The sequence below is a fragment of the Pristiophorus japonicus genome, chromosome 9 (assembly GCF_044704955.1).
Source record: "Pristiophorus japonicus isolate sPriJap1 chromosome 9, sPriJap1.hap1, whole genome shotgun sequence".
NCBI lineage: Eukaryota > Metazoa > Chordata > Chondrichthyes > Pristiophoridae > Pristiophorus > Pristiophorus japonicus.
The window spans coordinates 206,973,907-206,999,207 of record NC_091985.1 but is presented as its reverse complement, the minus strand read 5'-3'; the positions used below and the strand labels follow the sequence as shown (position 1 = coordinate 206,999,207).

At 46.7% G+C, this 25,301-nt stretch overlaps 1 protein-coding gene across 10 annotated transcripts; it reads right to left on the bottom strand.

The window, feature by feature from the left end:
- Positions 1-127: 127 nt before the first annotated feature.
- On the bottom strand, positions 128-17,678 carry LOC139273525 (zinc finger protein 664-like). 10 transcript variants are annotated; one of them, XM_070890466.1, is made up of 4 exons: positions 17,608-17,678; positions 16,761-16,851; positions 14,823-14,937; positions 7,753-10,018 (listed from the first exon to the last, which is right to left on the bottom strand). In XM_070890466.1, the coding sequence occupies exon 4, from the start codon at positions 9,377-9,379 to the stop codon at positions 8,945-8,947; it is 435 nt and encodes a 144-aa protein (XP_070746567.1). In that variant the 5' UTR covers positions 9,380-10,018; positions 14,823-14,937; positions 16,761-16,851; positions 17,608-17,678; the 3' UTR covers positions 7,753-8,944. The 10 variants fall into 10 exon arrangements, 7 of the variants coding, with proteins under 7 accessions (XP_070746567.1, XP_070746568.1, XP_070746570.1 ...); XR_011595179.1 differs by lacking the exon at positions 7,753-10,018 and adding an exon at positions 13,057-13,131; XR_011595180.1 differs by lacking the exon at positions 7,753-10,018 and adding an exon at positions 13,835-13,866.
- Between the last annotated feature and the right edge of the window lie 7,623 nt (positions 17,679-25,301).

The window sequence follows — 25,301 nt, the reverse complement described above, 5'->3', positions numbered from 1 at the left end:
GGTGTAACTGTGTTGATGAGTTTTTAGCTGAGACACAGAGTTTACTCTCGTCCTACAGTCCCCACATTGATGGGGTCTCTCCACAGTACGGCTGCACTTGTGTCTCCCCAGGCTGGATGGTCGGCTGAAGGAGTGTCCACAAAGGGATCACGCGTAAGGTTTGTCCGTTCTCAGATTGCTGCTTTCCACTTCCATATGCCGACAATATTCAGGCCCTGACTCTGTCAGATCTTGACGTGATCTTTGCTTCAATCTTCCCTTCTGCACGTCCTCTCCATGTAATGCCCTGACATTACTAATGACTGTAAGTGCAGGAGAGAATTTCAGAATACACAATTTTCAATCTTACATTTTCTTTATGTTTTGCCCAAAATTGCTCTCCCTCCTCTCTGCACTGAAATCAAGATGTATCACAATCCCACTGTCCCTTTAACAACAACAACTTGTATTTATATAGTGCCTTCAATGTAGTAAATTGTCACAAGGCATTTTACAGGAGTATTGCAACACAAACAATTTGACACTGAGCCACACAAGGAGAAATTAGGATATTTGATGTAGGTTTTAAGAAGCATCTTAAAGCAGGAAAGAGAGGTAGAGAAGCAGAGGTTTAGGGAGGGAGTTCCAGAGCTTAGGGCCCAGGCAGCTGAAGGCACGGCCACCAATAGTTGAGTGATTATAATCAGGGATGCTCAAAAGGGCAGAATTAGAGGAGCAGAGACATCTCAGGAGGTTGTGGGGCTGGAGGAGATTACAAAGATAGGGAGGGGCGAGGCCATGGAGAGATTTGAAAATGAGGAGAATTTTGAAATCAAGGTGTTGTTTAACCGGGAGCCAATGTCAGTCAGCGAGCACAGGGGAGATAGGTGAATGGGACTTGGTGCGAGTTCGGACATGGGCAGCCGAGTTTTGGATGACCACAAGTTTACGTTGGGTAGAAAGTGGGAGGCCAGCCAAGAGTGAATTGGAATAGTCAAGTCCTGAGGTACCAAAAGCATGCATGTAGGTTTCAGCAGCGGATGAGCTGAAGAAGGCGGAGACGGGCGATGTTATAGAGATGGAAATAGGCAGTCCTAGTTAGACTGCGGATATGTGGTCGGAAGCTCATTTCGGGGATAAGTATGGCACCAAGGTTGCGAACAGTGTGGTTCAGCCTCAGACAGATGCCAGGGAGAGGGATGGAGTCAGTGGCTAGGGAACGGAGTTTGTGACGGGGACCGAAAACAATGGCTTTGGTCTTCCCAATATTTAATTGGAGAAAATTTGTGCTCATCCAGGACAAGCAATCTGCCAATTTAGAGGCCATGGAGGGATTGAGAGAAGTGGTAGTGAGGTAGAGCTGGATGTCATCAGTGTACATATGGAAACTGTTGCTTTGGTTTTGGATAATATCACCAAGGGGCAGTATATAAATGAGAATTAGGGGGCCAAGGATAGATCCTTGGGGGACACCATAGGTAACGATGCGGGAGCAGGAATTACATAGGATTACATCGGATATACGACACAGAAGCAGGTCATTTGGCCCCACTAGACCCGGCAGCGTTAATGCTCCACTCGAGAATCCTCCCATCTTTCCTCATCTAAATCTATCTGCATAACCCTCGATTCCCTTCTCCCTCATATGCTTGTCTCGTCTCTCCTTAAATGTATCTATACTATTCACTTCAACCACTCCTTGTGGTAGTGAGTTCCACATTCTCACCACTCTTTGGGTAAAGAAGTTTCTTCTGAATTCCCTATTGGATTTCTTGTTGACTATCTTATATTGATAGCCTCTAGCTATGCTCTTCCCCAGTAGTAGAAACATTCTCTCTCTATCCACTCTATCAAAACCTTTCATAATTTAAAAGACCTCTATTAGGTCACTCCTTGGCCTTTTTCAATAGAAAAGAGACCCAGCCTGTTCATCCTTTCCTGATATGTATACCCTCACATTTCTTGTATCATCCTTGTAAATCTTTTCTGCACCCTCTCCAATGCCTCTATATCCTTTTTATATGGTGACCAGAACTGTATACAGTATTCTAAGTGTGGTCTGACCAAGGTTCAAAACAGGTTCAGCATAATTTCCCTACATTTCAACTCTATACCTCTAGAAATAAACCCGAGTGCTCAGTTTGCCTTTTTATGGCCTTGCTAACCTGTGTCGTAACTTTTAGTGATTGGTGTATTTGTACTCTGAGATCTCTTTGTTCCTCTACCTCACCCAGACTCGCTCCCTTCCAGTAATAAGTGACCTCCCTATTCTTCCCACCAAAATGTAATACCTCACAGTTATCTGTGTTGAACTACATTTACCAATTATATTCCCATTCTGCAAGTTTATTAATGTCCTCCTCTAATTTGTTGCAGGCATCCCCAGTATTGACTATTGCTCCCAATTTGGTGTCATCCACAAATTTAGAAATTGTGTTTTTGATTCCAAAGTCTAAATTGTTAATGTAAATTGCGAACATGTGGTCCCAGCACTGATCCTTGTGTAACACCACTGCCCACCTTCTCCCACTGTGGATAGCTACCCTTTACCCCTAATCTCTGCTTTCTGTCTTGAAGCCAGCGAGCTATCCATTCTGCTACTTGTCACCTGACTCTGAAGAGAAGCCATTGCAGATGATTCTCTGGCTACAATTAGATAAGAATGGAACCAGGCGAGTGCACATCCACCCAGCAGGATGATGGTGGAGAGGCATTGGAGGAGGATGCAGTGGTCAACCGTATCAAAGGCTGCAGACAAGTCAAGAAGGATGAGAAGGGATAGTTTACCTTAGTCACAGTCACAAACAATGTCAGTTGTGACTTTGATGAGAGCTGTTTCAGTACTATGGCAGGGTTGGAAATCTAATTTGATGGATTCAAACATGGAGTTGCGGGAAAGATGGGAATGGTTTGGGAGGTGACAACATGTTGACGATCTTTGGAGAGGAATGGAAGGTTGGAGATGGGATGGTAGTTTGCAAGAATGGAGGAGTCAAGGGTTGTTTTTTTGTGGAGCGGGGTGATGACAGATGTGAGGGAAAAGGGGACTGTACGTGAGGGGAGAGAACCATTAACAATGGCAGCGGACATGGGAGCCAGAAAAGGAAGTTGGGTAGTCAGCATATTGGTGGGAATAGGGTCGAGGCAGCAGGAAGTGGGTCTCATGGACAAGATGAGCGTGGAGAAGTCATGAGGGGAAATTGGAGAGAAACTAGAAAAAGATATGAGTTTAGGGCTAGGGTAGGAGGGAAGTTCAGAGGAAGTTTGGCCCAGTGGGCTAGGGGGAGGAAGGGAAGTGGCAGAGGCGGCTGAACGGATGGTCTCAATCTTTGAGACAAAGAAGGCCATGAGCTCCTCTCACATTGTCGGAGGAGAGGGTGGAGACTGAGGAGAGTGGTTTAAGAAGATGGTTAGCCATGGACAATAGAAGCCGGAGTTTATTTTTACATTCCAGAATGACTCTGGAATAGTGTTCCTGGAATTAAACACAAGACAGAGACAGAGACAGGGTCAATGAGTGCAGTGCATTTGATGTAGTCTATGTAGATTTCAGCAAGGCTTTTGATAAGGTCCCACATGGCTGACTGGTCATGGAAGTAAAAGCTCGTCAGATCCAGGGCAAAGTGTCAAGTTGGATCCAAAATTGGCTCAGAGGCAGGAAGCAGAGGGTAATGAGTGATGGGTGTTTTTGTGACTGGAAGGCTGTTTCCAGTGGGGTTCCGCAAAGCTCAGTACTGGAACCTTGCTTTTTGTGGTATATATCAATGATTTAGAATTGAATGTAGGGGGTATGATTAAGAAGTTTGCAGATGATACAAAAAATTGGCTGTGTGGTTGATAATGAAAAAGAGCGTTGTAGACTGCAGGAAGGTATCAATGGACTGGTCAGGTGGGCAGAACAGTGGCAAATGGAATTCAATCCAGAGAAGTGTGAGGTGATGCATTTGGGGAAGGCTAACAAGGCAAGGAAATACATAATAAATGGTAGGACACTGAGAAGCGTAGAGGGACTTTGGAGGGCATGTCCACAAATCCCTGAAGGTAGCAGGACAGATAGATAAGGCATATAGATATGGCTTTTATTAGCCAAGGTAGCATACAAGAGCCAGGGAGGTTACACTTGAACTGTATAAAACACTAGTTAGGCCACAGCTAGAGTACTGTGTGCAGTTCTGGTCACCACATTACAGGAACGATGTGATTGCACTAGATAGGGTACAGAGGAGATTTCTGAGGATGTTGCCTGGACTGCAGAATTTTAGCTACGAGGAAAGATTGGATAGGCTGGGGTTGTTTTCTTTGGAACAGAGGAGGCTGAGGGGAGACCTTATTGAGGTGTATAAAATTATGAGGGGCCTAGATAGAGTGGATAGGAAGGACCTATTTCCCTTAGCAGAGGCGTCAACAACCAGGGGGCATAGATTTAAAGTAATTGGTAGGAGGTTTAGAGGAGTTATGAGGGGAAGTGTTTTCACCCAGAGGATGGTGGGGGTCTGGAACTCACTGCCTGAAAGGGTGGTAGAGGCAGAAACCCTCTCCACTTCTAAATAGTACTTGGATGTGCACTTGAAGTGCAGTAATATGGACCAAGAGCTGGAAAGTGGGATTAGGCTGGATAACTGCTTGTCGGCCGGCACGGACATGATGGGCTGAATGGCCTCCTTCCGTGCCGTAAATTTATATACAATGATCATGAGGCAGTTTAAAAAAACAGTCCCTGACCAGAGATTGCTGGATGCTGACACTCGTTGCTCACAAAGATAGCATGTCCCATTCCTCAGGCTGTAGGAATTCACAGAACAATGGCAATGTATCTTGGAGCAGAGACGGTTAAGTGGAGATGTGATAGAGGTGCTTTTTTTTTTTAGAGCAAACAAGGAGAAAATATTGTCAGTGGAAGGATGGCTGGTAATGAGAAGACACAGATTTTAGATAATTGGCAAAAGAATCCAGAGGGGGAATGAAGAGACAGTTTTTACGCAGTGAGTTTTTATGTTTTGGAATGCACTGCCTGAATGGTTGGCAGAAGCAGATTCAATATTAACTTTCAAAAGGGAATTGGATATATAGTTGAAAGCAGAAATTTGCGGGGCTGTGGGGAAAGAGCAGGGGAGCGGGACTAATTGCGTAGCTCTTTCAGAGAGCTGGCATTAGCATGATGGGCCGAAAGGCATCCTACTGTGCTCTGATTCTGTAACATCAGCTCCTCTCTGCACACTAGCACAGAGAGAACATGGAAGAATCTTTAAATCAAGCCCACTTATTGGGGACTCTTAACATTAACAAGCCCCAGTTGCCTGAATGTGTTCAGTCCTGGATGTGTTTAAAAGCACTGGAAATAATGCAATTGAACCACTGCAGTCATGATGTGGAAATTCTGGTGCGTCAGCAGGTGAGATACCCCAGTGAATCCCTTTCCACACACTGAGGTTGACTTGAATGATCCAGGGTCCAAGGGTTTTGGACATCAGGTAATCAAGCTCACAAGAACATAGATTGTGATAATTCCCTCAGTCTGCAGAATAGAAGTACAGTGGCTTCACAGGCGATCTTCTGGAGTCTGTTCCAACTGACAATGGCTTAAATTCAGGGAATGGGATTGTTTGGACCTATCCATTGACCGTCTCCTGAACTCCTGTTAATTCCGGGAGTTTTGTCCATCTGTGACCAGACTATAACCACAAGCCCGTCTGGTTATCGCACCTATACGGTCCCTGAGGTTATTATTAGATTCACACCCAGACACTGGGCCTTTACTTGTCTAGCACTTCATCCCATAATATGGGGCTCAGTAATGTTTCATTCCTCAGAAAATCATCATCATAAGCAGTCCCTCGGGTCGATGATGACTTGCTTCCAGACCAAAGATGAGCACCCAGGTGACCAATGAACTCATTTTAAACGGTTTAAACATTTTAAAATGCCTGTGCCTGAATTATTTTAATGTGAGCTGGCCGTTGCACACCAGCCACCACACGGACTGGACGGAGCAAGGTCTTGGTCCAGTGGTAAGGGGATCCAAGACAACTGGAGACCAGGCTCTGCCACATGTGCCAATACATACACACAATCTCAAACATACTCCTACTGTCTTCCTTCCTCCCTCCTTCCACAGGGCCCCTCTCTATCTCTATATCCTTCCACAGGGCCCCTCTCTATCTCTATATCCCTGAATCTTTCCACAGGACCCCTCTCTATCTCTACATCCATGGATCTTTCCACAGGGTCCCTCTCTATCTCTATATCCATGGATCTTTCCACAGGACCCCTCTCTATCTCTATATCCATGGATCTTTCCACAGGACCCCTCTCTATCTCTATATTCCTGGATCATTCCACAGGACCCCTCTCTATCTCTATATCCCTGGATCTTTCCACAGGGCCCCTCTCTCTCTATATCCCGGGATCCTTCCACAGGGCCCCTCTCTATCTCTATATCCCTGGATCTTTCCACAGGACCCCTCTCTATCTCTATATCCCTGGATCATTCCACAGGACCCCTCTCTATCTCTATATCCCTGGATCTTTCCACAGGACCCCTCTCTCTCTATATCCATGGATCTTTCCACAGGGTCCCTCTCTATCTCTATATCCATGGATCTTTCCACAGGACCCCTCTCTATCTCTATATTCCTGGATCATTCCACAGGACCCCTCTCTATCTCTATATCCCTGGATCTTTCCACAGGGCCCCTCTCTCTCTATATCCCGGGATCCTCCCACAGGGCCCCTCTCTATCTCTATATCCCTGGATCTTTCCACAGGACCCCTCTCTATCTCTATATCCCTGGATCTTTCCACAGGACCCCTCTCTATCTCTATATCCCTGGATCCTTCCACAGGGCCCCTCTCTATCTTTATATCCCTGGATCCTTCCACAGGACCCATCTCTATCTCTATATCCCTGGATACCATTAACTAACAATATTATCGATCTCAGTCTTGAAAGCTCCAATTATCCCAGCATTCACAGCCTTTTGGGGAGATAATTCCAGTTTTTTTTACAGCCTTTTATATGAAAAAGTGTTTCCTGATTTCCCTCCTAAATGGCCTAGCTCTAATTTTAAGATTATTTCCCTTCATGATAAAATAGTTTCTCCATATCTAACCTATCGAATCCTTTTAACATTTAAACATGCTAATCTGTAGCTCAATGTTTTTATTTACTTGATATTGGCACTAATGTGGATCAGAACTGTGCCCCCTATATTCTAGGAAAAAGCAAGGTTTCTGGGAGATATGACTATGTTGAACTGAGGACTGTACACAGCTGGGTTATATCATTGTGTTGTAATCAATGCTCCTATCACAGTGTCCTGACCTAACTCTCATTACTTTCCACAACTTCAAACCATTAGCTTCCTCTTACAACCAGGCTTTAAAAAACCCAAGCTCGGTGGCACCAATTACTTCCTGATTTATTTTGCTTTCTAATGTTTTTAACCATCCTTTGTTCCTGTGTATCTCAAACCATTAATTTCTCAACAAGAAAAAATGAGCTTGTTAGCTGTAGTTAAAGCTTTGATACTTAACTCACTCCAACTGTTTTTTTTTAAACTTTGTTTTAAAATGAGAGGACCTGCTCATACTTTTTTTTTTAAAAAGTGAAAATTAGTGGCGATAATTAACCTCTGCGTTTGTAATCATGGGTCAGATATTTGAAGTGTTTTAAGTCTCTTGTTTTCTCATCCCTATAAATAGTTTCAGAACTTGTTAACGTGAAGTATTACCATGAAGGAACACAGTGCTAAGTTGTTTATACTGTTGGTTGCTAATCCAAAGCTGCAAATATCTTGCAGCTCCGATAACTTCATTTATTTAATATCATCAGAACAAGTAAAGCACAACGATATACTGCTCAGCTTAACAGAAACTCATCATATTTCTGGTGCCATAAATATAAGATAGTCACTAATAAATCCAGGAGGAAACTCAGGAGAAACTTCTTTACTCAGAGAGTGGTTAGAATGTGGAACTCGCTACCACAAAGAGTCGTTGAGGTGAATAGCACAGATGCATTTAAGGGGAAGCCAGATAAACACAAGGGACAAAGCTATACAAAGTTATTTTCATCGGGTTAATTAAAGTAGGGTCAAAAGAGGTTCGAGTGGAGCATAAACACCAGCATAGACTGGTTGGGCCAAATGGCCTGTTTCTGTGCTGTATATTCTATGTAATAGCATGAAAAGTCAAATAAAGGGAATTATCAGCACAACAGTTTGAAAGATTATCAGCAGTACAAGAATTTATAAAACATTCATCCGTTCCATGTTCATGTGGGCCCAGCTTTCTGCAGGGCCCTGTGTTACAGAACAGTGTGAACTCGCTGGTGTGTCAGCAGAGTCCAGGACCGAGGGAATTCTTTCCCACACACAGAGCAGGTGAACAGTCTCTTTCCCGCTCTCTCCAGCTGGTGTCTCTTCAGCTCCTGGGACCATTTAAACTTTTTTCCCAATCCCGAACGTTTCACTGGCCTGTTCCCAGTGTGAACTCGCTGGTGTGTCTGCAGGTGGGTCAGCCGAGTGAATCACTTCCCACACACAGAGCAGATGAACGGCCTCTCCCCAGTGTGAACTCGCTGGTGTGTCAGCAGAGTCGAGGACTGAGTGAAGCTCTTCCCACACACAGAGCAGTGAAATAGTCTGTCCCCACTGTGATCACGCTGGTGTGCCATCAGATTCCCGAAGCTTTTAAAGCTCTTCCCACAGTCAGAACATTTAAAAGGTCTCTGATCAGTGTGAACAAGCTGGTGTCCTTTCAGATTCCCGGAGCTTTTAAAGCTCTCCCCACAAACAGAACATGTGAACGGCCCCTCATCAGTGTGAACTCGCTGGTGTCCCTTCAGATCCCCAGAGCTTTTAAAGCTCTTCCCACAGTCAGAACATGTAAATGGTCTCTTATCAGTGTGAGTTCGCCGGTGTGTCATCAGGTGGGATGTCCGAGTGAATCTCTTCTCACACACGGATCAGGTGAACGGCCTCTCCCCAGTGTGAGCACGCTGGTGTGTCAGCAGGGTGGAGGAGAGACTGAATCCCTTCTCACACACGGAGCAGGTGAATGGCCTCTCCCCAGTGTGAGCACGCTGGTGTGTCAGCAGGGTGGAGGAGAGACTGAATCTCTTCTCACACACGGAGCAGGTGAACGGCCTCTCTCCAGTGTGAGTACGCTGGTGTGTCAGCAGGTTCCCAAAGCTTTTAAAGCTCTTCACACAGTCAGAACATTTAAATGGTCTCTCGTCAGTGTGAACATTCTGGTGTGTCAGCAGGCTGGATGACTGTTTGAATCCCTTCCCACACATGGAGCAGGTGAACGGTCTCTGTCCAGCTCCCTCCAGCTGGAATTGCTTCAGCTCCCGAGACCTTTTAAAGCTTTTCCCACAGTCAGAATGTTTCACCGGCATGTCCCCCCCATGAACTCACAGGTGCCTCAGCAGGTGGGATGACTGAATGAACTCCTTCCCGCACACGGAGCAGGTGAACAGAATCTCTCCTATTCTCTCCAGCTGATGTCCCTTCAGATCCTGGGAACTTTTAAATCTCGTTCCAAAGTCAGACCATTTAATTGGTTTCTCATCACTGTGCATAAACTGGTGTCTCAGGAGGGTGGAAGAATAAGTGAATCACTTCAAAAACACGAAGCAGGTCAACCGACCCTCATCAGAGTGGACATGCTGGTGTCTCAGCAGCACGGATGGTGCAATTAATCCCTTCCCACTAATGGAGCGGGTTAACGGTCCCTCCCTACTGCAAATTCACTGGTGTTAATCGCAGCGGATGATCGAGTGAATCCCATCCCTCACACAAGCAGGTGAATAGGCTCCCTCAGTGTCTCGGCGCTGGTGTCTCTTTGGGTACTTGTAGATTTTGAAGGCCTTCCCACACTCAGATTGAAAAGGTCTGTCATGAGTGTGAACTCGCTAATATGCCAGATGATTCGAGGACCGATTGAATTAGGTCCTGATGAATCGTGTGACTCTGTCAGATCTTGACGTGATGTTTGTTTTGAGTTTACAGTTGGTAAATGCTCCTCTTCTAAAACCCTGTAAAAGGAGTGCAGATAAAATTCAATACAGTGAGGTGGTCCATTTTGGTCGGAAGAATGAGAGACAATACATTCCAAATGGTACAATGTTAACAGGATGGAAGAAGAGAGAGACCTGCGGATGCCTGTGCAAAATTCTTTGGAGGTGGCAGGACAGGTTAACAAAGCCAGGAATTGATGCTAAATCTATATAAAACACTACTGCATCTCGCTCTCCAACCAGTATTCCGTTCTGAGTACTGGTGAGGGTGAGGAATATAGCCAGGGCCAAATCCATGTCACCACGAGTGGCTCAGCTGTACAGCGGGGGAGGGAGGAAGGAGGAAGATAGGAAAAGCAATAGTGGTAGGGACTTCGATAGTCAGGGGAGCAGACAGGTGTTTCTGCGGCCACAGATGTGACTCCAGGATGGTATGTTGCCTCCCTGGTGTTAGGGTTAAGTATGTCACTGAATGGTTGCAGAACATTGTGAGGAGGGAGGGTGAACAGCCAGAGGTCGTGGTCCAAGTTGGTACCAACGACAGAGGTAGAAACTGGATGAGATCCTGCAAGCATTATAGGGAGTTAGGAAAGAGATTAAAAAGCAGGACCTCAAAAGTAGTAATCTCCAGATTACTCCCGGTGCCATGCGCGAGCGAGTATAGAAATAGTAGGATAGAGCAGATGAATGCATGGCTGGAGAGATGCTTCAGATTCCTGGGGCATTAGGACCATTTATGTGGGAGGTGGGACCTGTACAGGCCAGACGGGTTGCACCTCAACAGAGCCGGCACCAATATCCCTGCGGGGAGGTTTGGTAGTGCTATTGGGGAGGGTTTAAACTAAGTTGGCAGGAGGATGGACACCAGGATGTAAAATTATAAAGGAAAAACAAAGGGCACAAAGGATTGGGAGAGACGGATAGCACCAAAGCAAGAAATAGTAAGGTATTAGGTGGGGTCAGACTAAGAGAGAACACAGAATGGTCTAAGATGGGTTTATGGTGTATGTATGTAAACACATGAAGCATAGTAAACAAGGCTGGTGAGCTGCAGGGAATATGATGTCATGGCAATAACGGAGACCTGGCTCAAAAAGGGCAGGATTGGGTATTAAATATTCCTGGATATAGGAGTTCAGGAAAGATAGGGAAGGACAGATAGGAGGTGATGTGGCAGTATTGGTTAAGGAGAATGTTACAATGCTGGAGAGAGAGGATGTCCTGGAGGGGTCAAGGACAGAATCTATATGGCTATGGTTAAGATTTAATAGAGGTTACGCAATAGATGTATTGTAAAGGCCACCAACTAGAGGGAAAAATATGGGACATGATGTACACCAGCACGGACACGATGGGACAGATAGCCCCATTCTGTGTCGTCATTTTTCTATGATTCTAAGGTTTATAAAAACATAAGAAATAGGAGCAGGAGTAGGCCATAGGGCCTCTCGAACCTGCTCCGCCATTTAATACAAACATGGCTGATCTGATCAAGGACTCGGGTCCACTTCCCTGTCCGTTCTCCATAACCCCTTATCATTTAAGAAACTGTCTATTTCTGTCTTAAATTTATTCAATGCCCCAGCTTCCACAGCTCTCTGAGGCAGAGAATTCCACAGATCCACAACCCTCTGAGAAGAAATTTCTCCTCATCTCAGGTTTAAATGGGCAGCCCCTTATTCTAAGATTATGCCCTCTAGTTCTAGTTCCCCCTATCAGTGGAAACATCCTCTCTGCATCCACCTTGTCAAGCTCCCTCATAATTTTATATGTTTCGATAAGATCACCTCTCATTCTTCTGAACTCCAATGAGTAGAGGCCCAACCTACTCAACCTTTCCTCATAAGTCAACCCCCTCTTCTCCAGAATCAACCTTGTGAACCTTCTCTGAACTGCCTCCAAAGCAAGTATATCCTTTTGTAAATATGGAAGCCAAAACTGCACGCAGTATTCCAGGTGTGGCCTCACCAATACTCTGTACAACTGTAGCAAGGCTTCCCTGCTTTTATACTCCATCCCCTTTGCAATAAAGGCCAAGATTCCATTGGCTTTCCTGATCACTTGCTGTACCTACATATTAACCTTTTGTGTTTCATGCACAAGTGCCCCCAGGTCCCGCTGTTGCAGCACTTTGCAATCTTTCTCCATTTAAATCATAACTTGCTCTTTGATTTTTCCTGCCAAAGTGCATGATCTCACACTTTCCAACATTATGGGGGAGCAAATTTGCAGAGAGATGCAAGAACTACAGCGACACTCAGATTCCCCACACCAGGTGTGTAGGACGATTCTATAGTAAGTTATCAGCATCCAGACACAACCCAAACCCAGCACTGGTCCATGAATGGGAACACCCGATTGGCACAGTCCTCCCATGGGACTACCTGTAAAACTCTGAATCGCGTCCTGGAATCTAACCACAGGTACCTGGGCTGTACAACAATTGTTCTCAGTCCATTGAAACCGAGTTGAGGGCCTGTGTCATTAACAGAATGTCACAGTGACCAGATGCTGATGTATCTGAGCGAGCGACAATGTATCTCTCGATCACCAGCCACAGGATTCTGGAGAATTCAACACATCGAAACAAAATAACCCATTTTTGAAATGTCTCCTTTCACACTCCTCCCCCGCTGCCTGCAATAGATACACTTTGCGACACTCCTCAGTCAGGCTGTGTTTCCACTGTTCACTGTCCAAGAACAGACACTGTGAGATTGGAACTGAATCAGGAACATTCACTACTAATTTGGGGGAAGAAAGCAGCACTGATTTGAAAGAGCGAGGTGATTTACTTTCTCTGTTACCTTACACTGTACACTCAGCCCAAGAATGGCCTCCCCCTTCCACCACTCACTCCATGTTCCACAACTAGTTCCTGCTCCACTCTGCCCCTTACAAACAGCCCCCGACTGCCGCTGAACTTACCCCGACACAAAGCCCATCTGTGGACACAGTCCCAATGCGATGAGCTGCTGGAAGGAGGCTGCTGTTTGCTCCCTGACTCGGGCCCGGGATATCTGCACTCCCTGATGTGTTCAACGATCATCAGCCGAGCACAGAGGAAACGGCAGCCGCTGACAGAGCTGAAGGAGGGGAGCTCGCCTGGGCCCTTCCCGTCGGTTTAAACACTGTGTGGGGAGGGGAGGAGCAGCATGTATTTAGCGCATGCTCAGACCATCTTTTTGTCACAAATTAAATTAGAAAAAATGGGATTGTTTCACAAGTTGCTTTTATCACTCATAGGGCCCAAGTTTCCACATGATTTGCACCTGATTTTTAGGAGCAACTGGTGGAGAATGGACTATCTTAGAAATCGCAATTCTCCACATTTTTTTTTCTGCAGTTCTAGTCAGGTAGAACAGTTCTACTTTGGAACAGAATTTTTTTCTTCAAAAGGGGGCATGTCCCGCCACTGACGCCTGATTTCAAAGTTTCCACAGTGAAAACATACTCCAAACTAAGTTAGAATGGAGCAAGTGAAGATTTTTGTAGAACTGAAAAAATCTGTTCTACACATTAAAAAATCAGGCGCAGGTTACAAATTAGGCATCCAGAACGAGGTGTGGGGGGGGGGGGGAAGGGAAGTCATTAAATTCTACAATAAATCCTTATTTATACTTCTACAAATATTATACAAATAAATCCAACCTGAATAAACATTTATAAGCAAAGAAAAGATTAAATAAACCATCTTCCTACCTGTGTCAAGGCACGGAGAATGCTGCAGTCAGCCTGAGGCGCCCGTTCTTCCCGCAGGGGGCAAGGAGGCGCCCGTTCTTCCCGTGGGGGGGGGGGAGGAGGCGGCGCCCGTTCTTCCCGCGGGTGGGGGGGGAGGCAGTGAGAAGGCTGCAAGTGCTGATGTGCTGATGGCAATGTGCGTTTATTAAAAAAATTTTCAAAAATTAAACAGCGACAAAGAACTACAAAAATGGCCGAGTGCCAATGTTTTTTTCACACTGCGCGTGCGCGAACGCTCCAACACACAGCGTTGCTGGCAGGGAAAAAACTAATTGAAATAGTACCCGCCCCCTCCCACTTACAAAATCGCCGCGAGTGTAGGCTCCGCCCCCCTGGGCACCGCGCCAGGCAGACAAAGAGCTGCAGAACGCTCCAGAATCGCGATTTTTTTTTTAGGCACCGTTTTAGGCGCGAAAAACGGGCGCCCAGCTCGGAGGGGCCCCCGTTTTTTATCGTGTGGAAACTTGGGCCCATTAAATGGGCCACATTGAGAGCATGTTAGTTATCATCCGAATTACTGAATAAACAATTGTGTGAGCCTAACACTGGAGTAAGAGTGACTAACCTGTTCTATTTGTTCCGTCAGTCTCTGGTGTGAGTGTTTCCCTGTCAGTTTCTAATAGGCAGATGTGGGTTTTACTTGCATATTATTGTTCAGATACGTGGATGTGGGTTTCATACTGTACCGGTCAGTTTCTGTGATGTGAATGTGGGTTTTACTCTGTACCTGTCAGTTTCTGGTATGTGAGTGTGGGTTTTATTCTGAACCTGTCATTTTCTAGTATCTGAGTGGGATTTATTCTGTATGTGTCAGTTTCTGGTATGTGTGCGTTGGTTTTATTCTGTATCTGTCAGCTTCTGGTATGTGAGAGTGTGTTTTATCCTATATCTGTGATTTTTTTTCTCTCATTATATTGGATGAATGCGATTCAGAAATATTTTGAGTAGAGACGAGCTATTAGTACATAATATAAACCATATGTGTCTGTGGTACAGTGAGTGAGTGTGGGATTCACTCTGTATCTGTCATAAATGCAAGTGTTTGTTGTTGCTGTAGAAATGAAGCTTTTCAGTTACTTACGGTGGCTAACATTTACGCAGAAGAAAATGTCAGAAGCAGCCTCGTGGATAACCATCAGGAAAGTGCTGTTACTGGTGAGATCACGATGTGCTCGATACAAACTTGGCTAATAACTCTAGAGGTGATGGAAAAGAAAGCAACATTTGAGCGAGATGAGAAAACATAATCAGCACAAGGAGCCCAATCAGAGAGCTGGTGGGCAAGAAGCAGTGAGCTCCTGTTTACTGCCCGATGCTATTTCCAAAACAATGGGGAAGAACAGTCCCTGGATCTGTGAACTTGGAGGCCTTTCAGCACATGGAACCTGGAGGCAAATCATACCTTCGAGCCTGTTACATAAGGAACAGGAGGAGGCCATTCAGTCCCTTCGAGCCTGTTACATAAGGAACAAGAGGAGGCCATTCAGTCCCTCGAGCCTGTTACATAAGTAACAGGAGGTGGGCATTCAGCACCTCAGCCTTGCTATAAAGGAATTGGTGGAGGCGATGCATCGACTGGATACTGTTACACAGGAATAGGGAGGCCATCCATCCTCTGGAGCCTTTCACATCGGAACAGGAGAAGGCCATTCAGACTCTCAAGCATGTTATGTAGGAACTGGAGGAGGCCATTCAGCCCACCGACAATGTTATAGGAACTGGAAGAGGACAATAAGCCAGTCGCACATGTTATATTGGAACTGGAAGAGGCCACTCATCCCATCTAACTTATTACACAGGAACAGGAGGTGGCTGTTCAGCACCGAATGTTGTTAGACAGGAACAGCTAGAGGCCATTCTTCCCCTTGAGCCTGTTACATTGGATCAGGAGGATGCCATTCAGCCCTTCCATTCTGTTATGTGGGAAGAAGAAGAGTCCATTCAGCCTCTCTAACATTAGAAACACAAGCAAACCACTCAGCCTTTGATTCTGTGACATGGGAACAGCAGGACGTTTTTCATCCCCTCGAGCTTCTTACATTAGGAACAGGAGAAGACCACTCAGTCCCTCGGGTCTGTTACATAGGAATAGGAGTAGGCCAATTCCACCCCTCGGAACTGTTAACCAGGAACAGGAGGTGACCATTCATCCCCACAAGCCTGTTACAGAGGAATTGGAGGAGGCCATTCAGCCCCTCCTGCATGTTATATAGGAGCAGGAGGAGGCCATTCAGCTCTTCGAGCTTATTATATTAGGAACTGGAGAAAGCCATTCAGCTCCTCAAGCCTATTACATTAGGAACTGGAGAGGGTCATTCAGCTCCTCGAGCCTATTACATTAGGAACTGGAGCGGGTCATTCAGTTGCTCGAGCCTATTACATTAGGAACTGGAGAGGGCCATTCAGCTCCTCGAGCCTATTACATTAGGAACTGGAGAGGGCCATTCAGCTCCTTGAGCCTATTACATTAGGAACTGGAGAGGGCCATTCAGCTCCTCGAGCCGATTATATTAGGAACTGGAGAGGGCTATTCAGCAACTGGATTTAAAAAGCAATAGGATGATGCAATTCTGCCCCTTGGGTCTGTTACATTAGGAATAGGACAAAGGCAATCATCCCCATGGGATTGTTTCATGGGAACAGGAGGAGGCCATTCAGCCCCTCAAGCTTGTTACATAGGAACTGGAGGAGGCTATTCAGCCCCTGGAACCTGTTACATCAGAACTAAATGAGGCCATTCATCCCATTCTAGCCTGATACATAGGTACAGGAGGAGGTCATTCTGCCCCTAGAGGTGGTACATATGAACAGGAGGAGGCCAATAAGCCCCTCGTGTTTATAACATTAGGAACACGAGAAGGCCACTCAGTATCTCCAGTCTGTTAAATTAGGAACAGGAGACGGTTATCAGCCCCCTCGGGCCTGTTACACAGGAATAGGAGGCAGCCATTCAGCACCACAAACATGTTTAATTCGGATAACCTGTCTGTGTACCCGCACAGTGTGATAGGTACCATACCTACTGTGTGTGAGAAGGAGCTGGTTGCACTGTTTCTTATGTCTCAGGTGGAGGAAACTTCACATTTGTTCCGGTTCCTTCAATTCCTTGCCTGTAGGAGGATAAGGTACCTCTGATCATTCAAGAACAGGAGAGGTAGAAAAGACTAAAGTGATGAATGTAATCGTTCAATTAATATTCATTATGAACATTCACAAAGGGAAGCCAGCGATACAAACAGTGTCAGAGTCTGACTCCACTGCAGTACTGAGCTTCTGCACACCAAGCGTGTTGGGCAGATTTACAGCAATTTACTGACATCCAGACACAACCCAACCCCTGCTTCAGGAATGGGACTACCCGATGGAGCACGGACTTTTACACAGCTCAGATTGCTACTCCCCTCTCCCAGGACACTAACCGTTCAACCAGAAACAAAGAGCCGCTGTTTAAAACGTGTCCTTCACATTTCTCACCCGGTGCCTGCAATAGATGCTCCTTGTATAAATCCTCACTGTCCGGCTCTGCTTCCACCGCTCGTTGTCCAATGACAACAAACATGGTGAGACTGGAACTAAAGCAGGAACGTTCACTACTGGTTTACAGGGAGAAAGCAGCAATGACTGTAAACAGCAGATCCTTCCCATTCTGTCTCCCGAACCCGGGACACACGCTGTCCACACACAGCCCGAGAATGGCCTCTCCCTTCCCCCACTCACTCCACGCACTGAGACCAGTTCTTGCTCCACTCCGCCTGTTACACACATCCCCCGACTCCCCCGGACTTAGTGCCGATCTCTGAGCCCATCTGCGGACACGCTCCCAAAGCGATGTGCTGCTGTAAGGAGGCTGCTGCTCGCTGCCTTACCCCGAGACCGCGGTGTGTCCATTCCTGGCTGTTTAAACCATCTTCTTCCGTTCACTGACTAAATGGCGCGCACAAGCTGGGCTGGGGGAGGGGAAGGCGCATGCGCTCTTCTGCTCACTGGAAATCGACTCAAGGTTCGGGGCTTAATCGCGCATGCGCAGCTCTGCAATAATTCAGCCTTCAAAAAGCAAAGTGCACTTTTCTCGATTTACTTTTATCAGAATCTGAGCTAAGGAACTGGGCCTGGGGGGCAAGGACAGAGAATGTTTAAAGCTGGGGGCCTTGCCCCTTTGAGATGCTCAATTTGTGATCATTCCGTGCAGGGTTTTTTTTCTCTTCGTGAGCCTGTCCTCACAAAGCAATCCTGCAGAAACATCGGAGGGACGGCAGAGTAGGAGTGTTTGCTGGAACTGTGCAGGAGTTAATATCTGACAGAAACTGTCCCAGTTTAATTTAATCAGAGTGAAACATTCGGTCACTGAGAGTAATACCGAACGGCCCTGAGCTGCAAGATTACAGAGAGTACAACAGGCAAGCGAGGGTTAAATGTGGGACCTTGTTTCTCTCACTCTCTGACACTGTCTCGCAGTGTGGGACTAATAATGTGTCTGTCTGTGGTACAATATCAGTGAGAGAGGGGACTGCATCTTCTGTCCCTCCAATGGGATCTTTCAGGATAAAACCGGACCTCACAGGTCAGTCTAGAACTGATACTGTGCACGTTTCTGTGTCTCACCGTCCTGCCTCGCACTCCCCTGTCTCTCTCTCTCAGCCCACTCTTTCTCTCTCTGTCGCTTTCCCCTTTCTCTTGTACTGTCTGTGAAGGCGGGATTCTGTTATTTCGCGTGATGTGGAAACACTTATGAGTACAACACAATAGGAGCAGGGAGGTCTTACTGCAGTTGCACAGGGCCTTGGTGAGGTCACACCTTGAATGTTGTGTACAGTTTTGGTCTTCTAATCTGAGGAAGGACATTCTTGCTATTGAGAGAGTGCAGCAAAGGTTCACCAGACTGATTCCCGGGATGGCAGGGCTGACACATGAAGAAAGACTGGATAGAATAGACTTATATTCTCTGGAATTTAGAAGAATGAGAGGGAATCACATAGAAACATATAAAATTATGACGGGATTGGACAGGTTAGATGCAGGAAGAATGTTCCCGATGTTGGGGATGTCCAGAACCAGAGGTCACAGTCTAAGGATAAGGGGTAAGCCATTTAGGACCGAGATGAGGAGAAACTTCTTCACTCAGAGAATTGTTAACCTGTGGAATTTTCTACCACAGAAAGTTGTTGAGGCCAGTTCGTTAGATATATTCAAAAGGGAGTTAGATATGGCCCTGATGGCGTCGGCGAGAGGTGCGTGGAGAGACAGTCGGGACTTCGGTGAGAGGCCTATAAAAGGCACAGCAGGGAGTCCAGGGCCCAGACTCGGCGAGAGGGATGTGGAGAGGCGTCGGGAGTTCATTGGTGAGGCCTATAAAAGGCACAGCAGGGAGTCCGGGGCCCAGCGTCGGCGAGAGGTGCATGGAGAGGCGTCGGGAGTTCGTTGATGAGGCCTATAAAAGGCACAGCAGGGAGTCCAGGGCCCAGCGTCGGCGAGAGGTGCATGGAGAGGCAGTCGGGACTTCGGTGAGAGGCCTATAAAAGGCACAGCAGGAAGTCCGGGGCCCAGAGTCCGCGAGAGGTGCGTGGAGAGGCGTGCCGGTGCAGCTACAGGGAGAAGGCAAAAAAGAAGTAGAAAGAAACAGAAAGGTAACATCACAGCCAAGTGATTGGCTGGTGATTGGGAGTAGTTTTTCGTTTTTCTTTTTTCTCTTCAAAAACAGTGAGTAAACTTTACCATTGTTGTTGCCTATCTAAGGGTTAAGTCACGGCAGGACAGCTCGGTCACATGTTATGCTCCTCCTGTACCATGTGGGAACTCAGGGACGACTCCAGTGTCCCTGACGACTACGTGTGCGGGAAGTGTATCCGCCTCCAGCTCCTGACGGACCGCGTTGTGGAGTTGGAGCTAAGGGTGGATTCACTCTGGAGCATCCACGATGCTGAGAATGACGTGAGTAGCACGTGTAGCGAGTTGGTCTTACCGCGGGTGAAGGGTCCACAGTCATATAGGGAATGGAAGACCAGCAGGAAGAGCAGTGCAAGGAAGGTAGTGCAGGGGTCCCCTGTGGTCATCCCACTGCAAAACAGATACACTGCTTTGAGTACTGTTGAGAGGGATGACTCATCAGGGGAGGGCAGCAGCAGCCAAGTTCATGGCACTGTGGCTGGCTCTGTTGCACAGGAGGGCAGGAAAAAGAGTGGGAGAGCGATAGTGATAGGGGATTCAATTGTAAGGGGAATAGATAGACGTTTCTGCGGCCGCAACCGAGACTCCAGGATGGTATGTTGCCTCCCTGGTGCAAGGGTCAAGGATGTCTCGGAGCGGATGCAGGAAATTCTAAAAAGGGAGGGAGAACAGCCAGTTGTCGTGGTGCACATTAGTACCAACAACATAGGTAAAAAAAGGGATGAGGTCCTACAAAACGAATTTAAGGAGCTAGGAGCTAAATTAAAAAGTAGGACCTCAAAAGTAGTAATCTCGGGATTGCTACCAGTGCCACGTGCTAGTCAGAGTAGGAATCGCAGGCTAGCGCAGATGAATACGTGGCTTGAGCAGTGGTGCAGCAGGGAGGGATTCAAATTCCTGGGGCATTGGAACCGGTTCTGGGGGAGCTGGGACCAGTACAAACCGGACGGTCTGCACCTGGGCAGGACCGGAACCAATGTCCTAGGGGGAATGTTTGCTAGTGCTGTTGGGGAGGAGTTCAACTAATATGGCAGGGGGATGGGAACCAATGCAGGGAGACAGAGGGAAACAAAAAGGAGACAAAAGCAAAAGACAGAAAGGAGATGAGTACACGTGGAGGGCAGAGAAACCCAAGGCAAAGAACAAAAAGGGCCACTGCACAGCAAAATTCTAAAAGGACAAAGGGTGTTAAAAAAACAAGCCTGAAGGCTTTGTGTCTTAATGCAAGGAGTATCCGTAATAAGGTGGATGAATTAACTGTGCAAATAGATGTTAACAAATATGATGTGATTGGGATTACGGAGACATGGCTCCAGGATGATCAGGGCTGGGAACTCAACATCCAGGGGTACTCAACATTCAGGAAGGATAGAATAAAAGGAAAAGGAGGTGGGGTAGCATTGCTGGTTAATGAGGAGATTAATGCAATAGTTAGGAAGGACATTAGCTTGGATGATGTGGAATCTATATGGGTAGAGCTGCAGAACACCAAAGGGCAAAAAACGTTAGTGGGAGTTGTGTACAGACCTCCAAACAGTTGTAGTGATGTTGGGGAGGGCATCAAACAGGAAATTAGGGGTGCATGCAATAAGGGTGCAGCAGTTATAATGGGTGACTTTAATATGCACATAGATTGGGCTAACCAAATTGGAAGCAATACGGTGGAGGAGGATTTCCTGGGGTGCATAAGGGATGGTTTTCTAGACCAATATGTCGAGGAACCAACTAGGGGGGAGGCCATCTTAGACTGGGTGTTGTGTAATGAGAGAGGATTAATTAGCAATCTCGTTGTGCGAGGCCCCTTGGGGAAGAGTGACCATAATATGGTGGAATTCTGCATTAGGATGGAGAATGAAACAGTTAATTCAGAGACCATGGTCCAGAACTTAAAGAAGGCTAACTTTGAAGGTATGAGGTGTGAATTGGCTAGGATAGATTGGCGAATGATACTTAAGGGGTTGCCTGTGGATGGGCAATGGCAGACATTTAGAGACCGCATGGATGAACTACAACAATTGTACATTCCTGTCTGGCGTAAAAATAAAAAAGGGAAGGTGGCTCAACCGTGGCTATCAAGGGAAATCAGGGATAGTATTAAAGCCAAGGAAGTGGCATACAAATTGGCCAGAAATAGCAGCAAACCCGGAGACTGGGAGAAATTTAGAACTGAGCAGAGGAGGATAAAGGGTTTGATTAGGGCAGGGAAAATGGAGTATGAGAAGAAGCTTGCAGGGAACATTAAGACGGATTGCAAAAGTTTCTATAGATATGTAAAGAGAAAAAGGTTAGTAAAGACAAACGTAGGTCCCCTGCAGTCAGAATCAGGGGACGTCATAACGGGGAACAAAGAAATGGCAGACCAATTGAACAAGTACTTTGGTTCAGTATTCTCTAAGGAGGACACTAACAACCTTCCAGATATAAAAGGGGTCAGAGGGTCTAGTAAGGAGGAGGAACTGAGGGAAATCCTTATTAGTCGGGAAATTGTGTTGGGGAAATTGATGGGATTGAAGGCCGATAAATCCCCAGGGCCTGATGGACTGCATCCCAGAGTACTTAAGGAGGTGGCCTTGGAAATAGCGGATGCATTGACAGTCATTTTCCAACATTCCATTGATTCTGGATCAGTTTCTATCGAGTGGAGGGTAGCCAATGTAACCCCACTTTTTAAAAAAAAGAGGGAGAGAGAAAACAGGGAATTATAGACCGGTCAGCCTTACATCGGTAGTGGGTAAAATGATGGAATCAATTATTAAGGATGTCATAGCAGCGCATCTGGAAAGAGGTGACATGATAGGTCCAAGTCAGCATGGATTTGTGAAAGGGAAATCATGCTTGACAAATCTTCTGGAATTTTTTGAGGATGTTTCCAGTAGAGTGGACAAGGGAGAACCAGTTGATGTGGTATATTTGGACTTTCATAAGGCTTTCGACAAGGTCTCACACAAGAGATTAATGTGCAAAGTTAAAGCATATGGGATTGGGGGTCGTGTGCTGACATGGATTGAGAACTGGTTGATAGACAGGAAGCAAAGAGTAGGAGTAAATGGGTACTTTTCAGAATGGCAGGCGGTGACTAGTGGGGTTCTGTGCTGGGGCCCCAGCTATTTACATTGTACATTAATGATTTGGACGAGGGGATTAAATGTAGTATCTCCAAATTTGCGGATGACACTAAGTTGGGTGGCAGTGTGAGCTGTGAGGAGGATGCTATGAGGCTGCAGAGCGACTTGGATAGGTTAGGTGAGTGGGCAAATGCATGGCAGATGAAGTATAATGTGGATAAATGTGAGGTTATCCACTTTGGTGGTAAAAACAGAGAGACATTATCTGAATGGTGACAGATTAGGAAAAGGAGAGGTGCAATGAGACCTGGGTGTCATGGTACACCAGTCATTGAAGGTTGGCATGCAGGAACAGCAGGCGGTTAAGAAAGCAAATGGCATGTTGGCCTTCATAGCGAGGGGATTTGAGTACAGGGACAGGGAGGTGTTGCTACAGTTGTACAGGGCCTTGGTGAGGCCACACCTGGAGTATTGTGTACAGTTTTGGTCTCCTAACCTGAGGAAGGACATTCTTGCTATTGAGGGAGTGCAGCGAAGGTTCACCAGACTGATTCCCGGGATGGCGGGACTGACCTATCAAGAAAGACTGGATCAACTGGGCTTGTATTCACTGGAGTTCAGAAGAATGAGAGGGGACCTCATAGAAACGTTTAAAATTCTAATGGGTTTAGACAGGTTAGATGCAGGAAGAAGGTTCCCAACGTTGGGGAAGTCCAGAACTAGGGGTCACAGTCTAAGGATAAGTTGTAAGTCATTTAGGACCGAGATGAGGAGAAACTTCTTCACCCAGAGAGTGGTGAACCTGTGGAATTCTCTACCACAGAAAGTTGTTGAGGCCAATTCACTAAATATATTCAAAAAGGAGTTAGATGTAGTCCTTACTACTAGGGGGATCAAGGGGTATGGCGAGAAAGCAGGAATGGGGTACTGAAGTTGCATGTTCAGCCATGAACTCATTGAATGGCGGTGCAGGCTAGAAGGGCCGAATGGCCTACTCCTGCACCTATTTTCTATGTTTCTATGAAAGGGATCAAGGGGTATGGAGAGAAAGCAGGAATGGGGTACTGAAGTTGCATGATCAGCTATGATCATATTGAATGGTGGTGCAGGCTTGAAGGGCCGAATGGCCTACTCCTGCACCTATTTTCTATGTTTCTATGATACTGTTTCTGTTTCTCTCTCTGTTGCTATACATGACGGTGTGGCACTGTTACTGAGCGTAATATGGAGACACTGATACCAAGTGTAAGACTAATAATGTGTCTGTTTCCCTCTCTTTCGGTGGTGCTGTACATGAATGTGTGATACTATTATTGAGCGTAATATGGAGACACAGTTAGGGAGTTTAAGACTGATTCTGTGTCTGTCTCTCTGTCGCTCCCTCTGATAGCCATCTCTGGGTGGTGAGCATGGTATGGATAGTTCACCAGGTTACTGTGATACATCCCTCATTTTCGGAGGATAGAGAGAGACAAAGAGAGGGTGGAGGGGCGGTGAACTCATAATTTCTATTTTCACGTTAATCAAACATATTTCTGCGTGCGAACAATGTAACAACTTAACAGCATATATGGGTTAAGCCAGCCACAGTTGTGATTGGCTCCTGCCCCTGAATCTGGGGAACAGACACTGAGGAGCGCCGACCTCAGAGTGTTTAACACTTACTGAGCTGGGAAACTTCAACTAACCCCGAGAATCGGCAGCACAGGCCGAGCGGAGAGGTAACCCTGTGCTGGGAGCTGTAAATCTGGGATAGTTTGTGCTGTGAATGTACAGATGTGAACATTGTGTGAGCGAGAGTGTGTTAAAGGGGCGGGCCGGTGAGACTAACGTCACTGTGTTTGTGTGTCCGTCTCATCGCCGGATTCCAGAGTCCCTCTTGTGTAAAATTCAAAGATTTCCCTGTCACAGGATCGCCCTGCTGCCCTGCTCAGGTCTAAAGTGGGAATTAAACGTTAAGTTTGATGTGATTTCAAATTTCAATCGAAAAACGAAGAAAATGTCCGCAATCGGGTGAGAGAGCGCGATCAGTGCAGCAATGAAACGGGTTTAAATCTAAATTGCTGCCTTCAATTCGGAGGAAGCTTTCTCGACAACAAACATCCCGGTGTTCGGGACAGAAAGAGGCCAGTCTGGGAATCTGGAGGGCCCGGGTTGAATTGGAATCGGACAGTTAATGAGGAGAGAGAAACACAGAGAGGCTGGAGGGGCGGGGAGCTGACAGCAGGATGTCTCCGCCCCGTCCGCTCGCTGCCTTTAAGTTGCTCTGTGCCGCCGCCTCCCGTTTCATTTCTGACCGAGCTCTGACTGTCAGAGAGATTTTCCACAGAGTCGCCGACATGACTGACACTGCAGCCGCCGAAACGGCCCCTCCTGCCTCCGCCGCTCAAACCAAGGCTCCCAGTAAGAAGAAGAAGGCAGCTCCCCGCTCCAAGCCAGCCGGTCCCACGTTGGGCGAACAGATCCTCAAGGTTGTGGCCGATGGCGGCGATCGCAAGGGGATGTCCCTGTCCGCGATAAAGAAGGCTCTGGCGGCCAAAGGCGTGAATGTGGAGAAGCGCGGGTCCCAGATCAGGTTCAGTATCAAGAGGAATGTGACAAATGGCTTCCTGGTGCAGACCAAGGGCACGGGCGCCTCGGGCTCCTTCAGAGTCGCTAAGAAGGAAAACCAGGGGAAAGTGGGAAGGAACGTGAAGAAACCAGCAGCCAAGAAATCTCCAGGCAAAAAACCAGTAGCCAAGAAATCTCCGACCAAGAAACCAGCAGCCAAGAAATCTCCGGCCAAGAAACCAGCAGCCAAGAAATCTCCGGCCAAGAAACCAGCAGCCAAG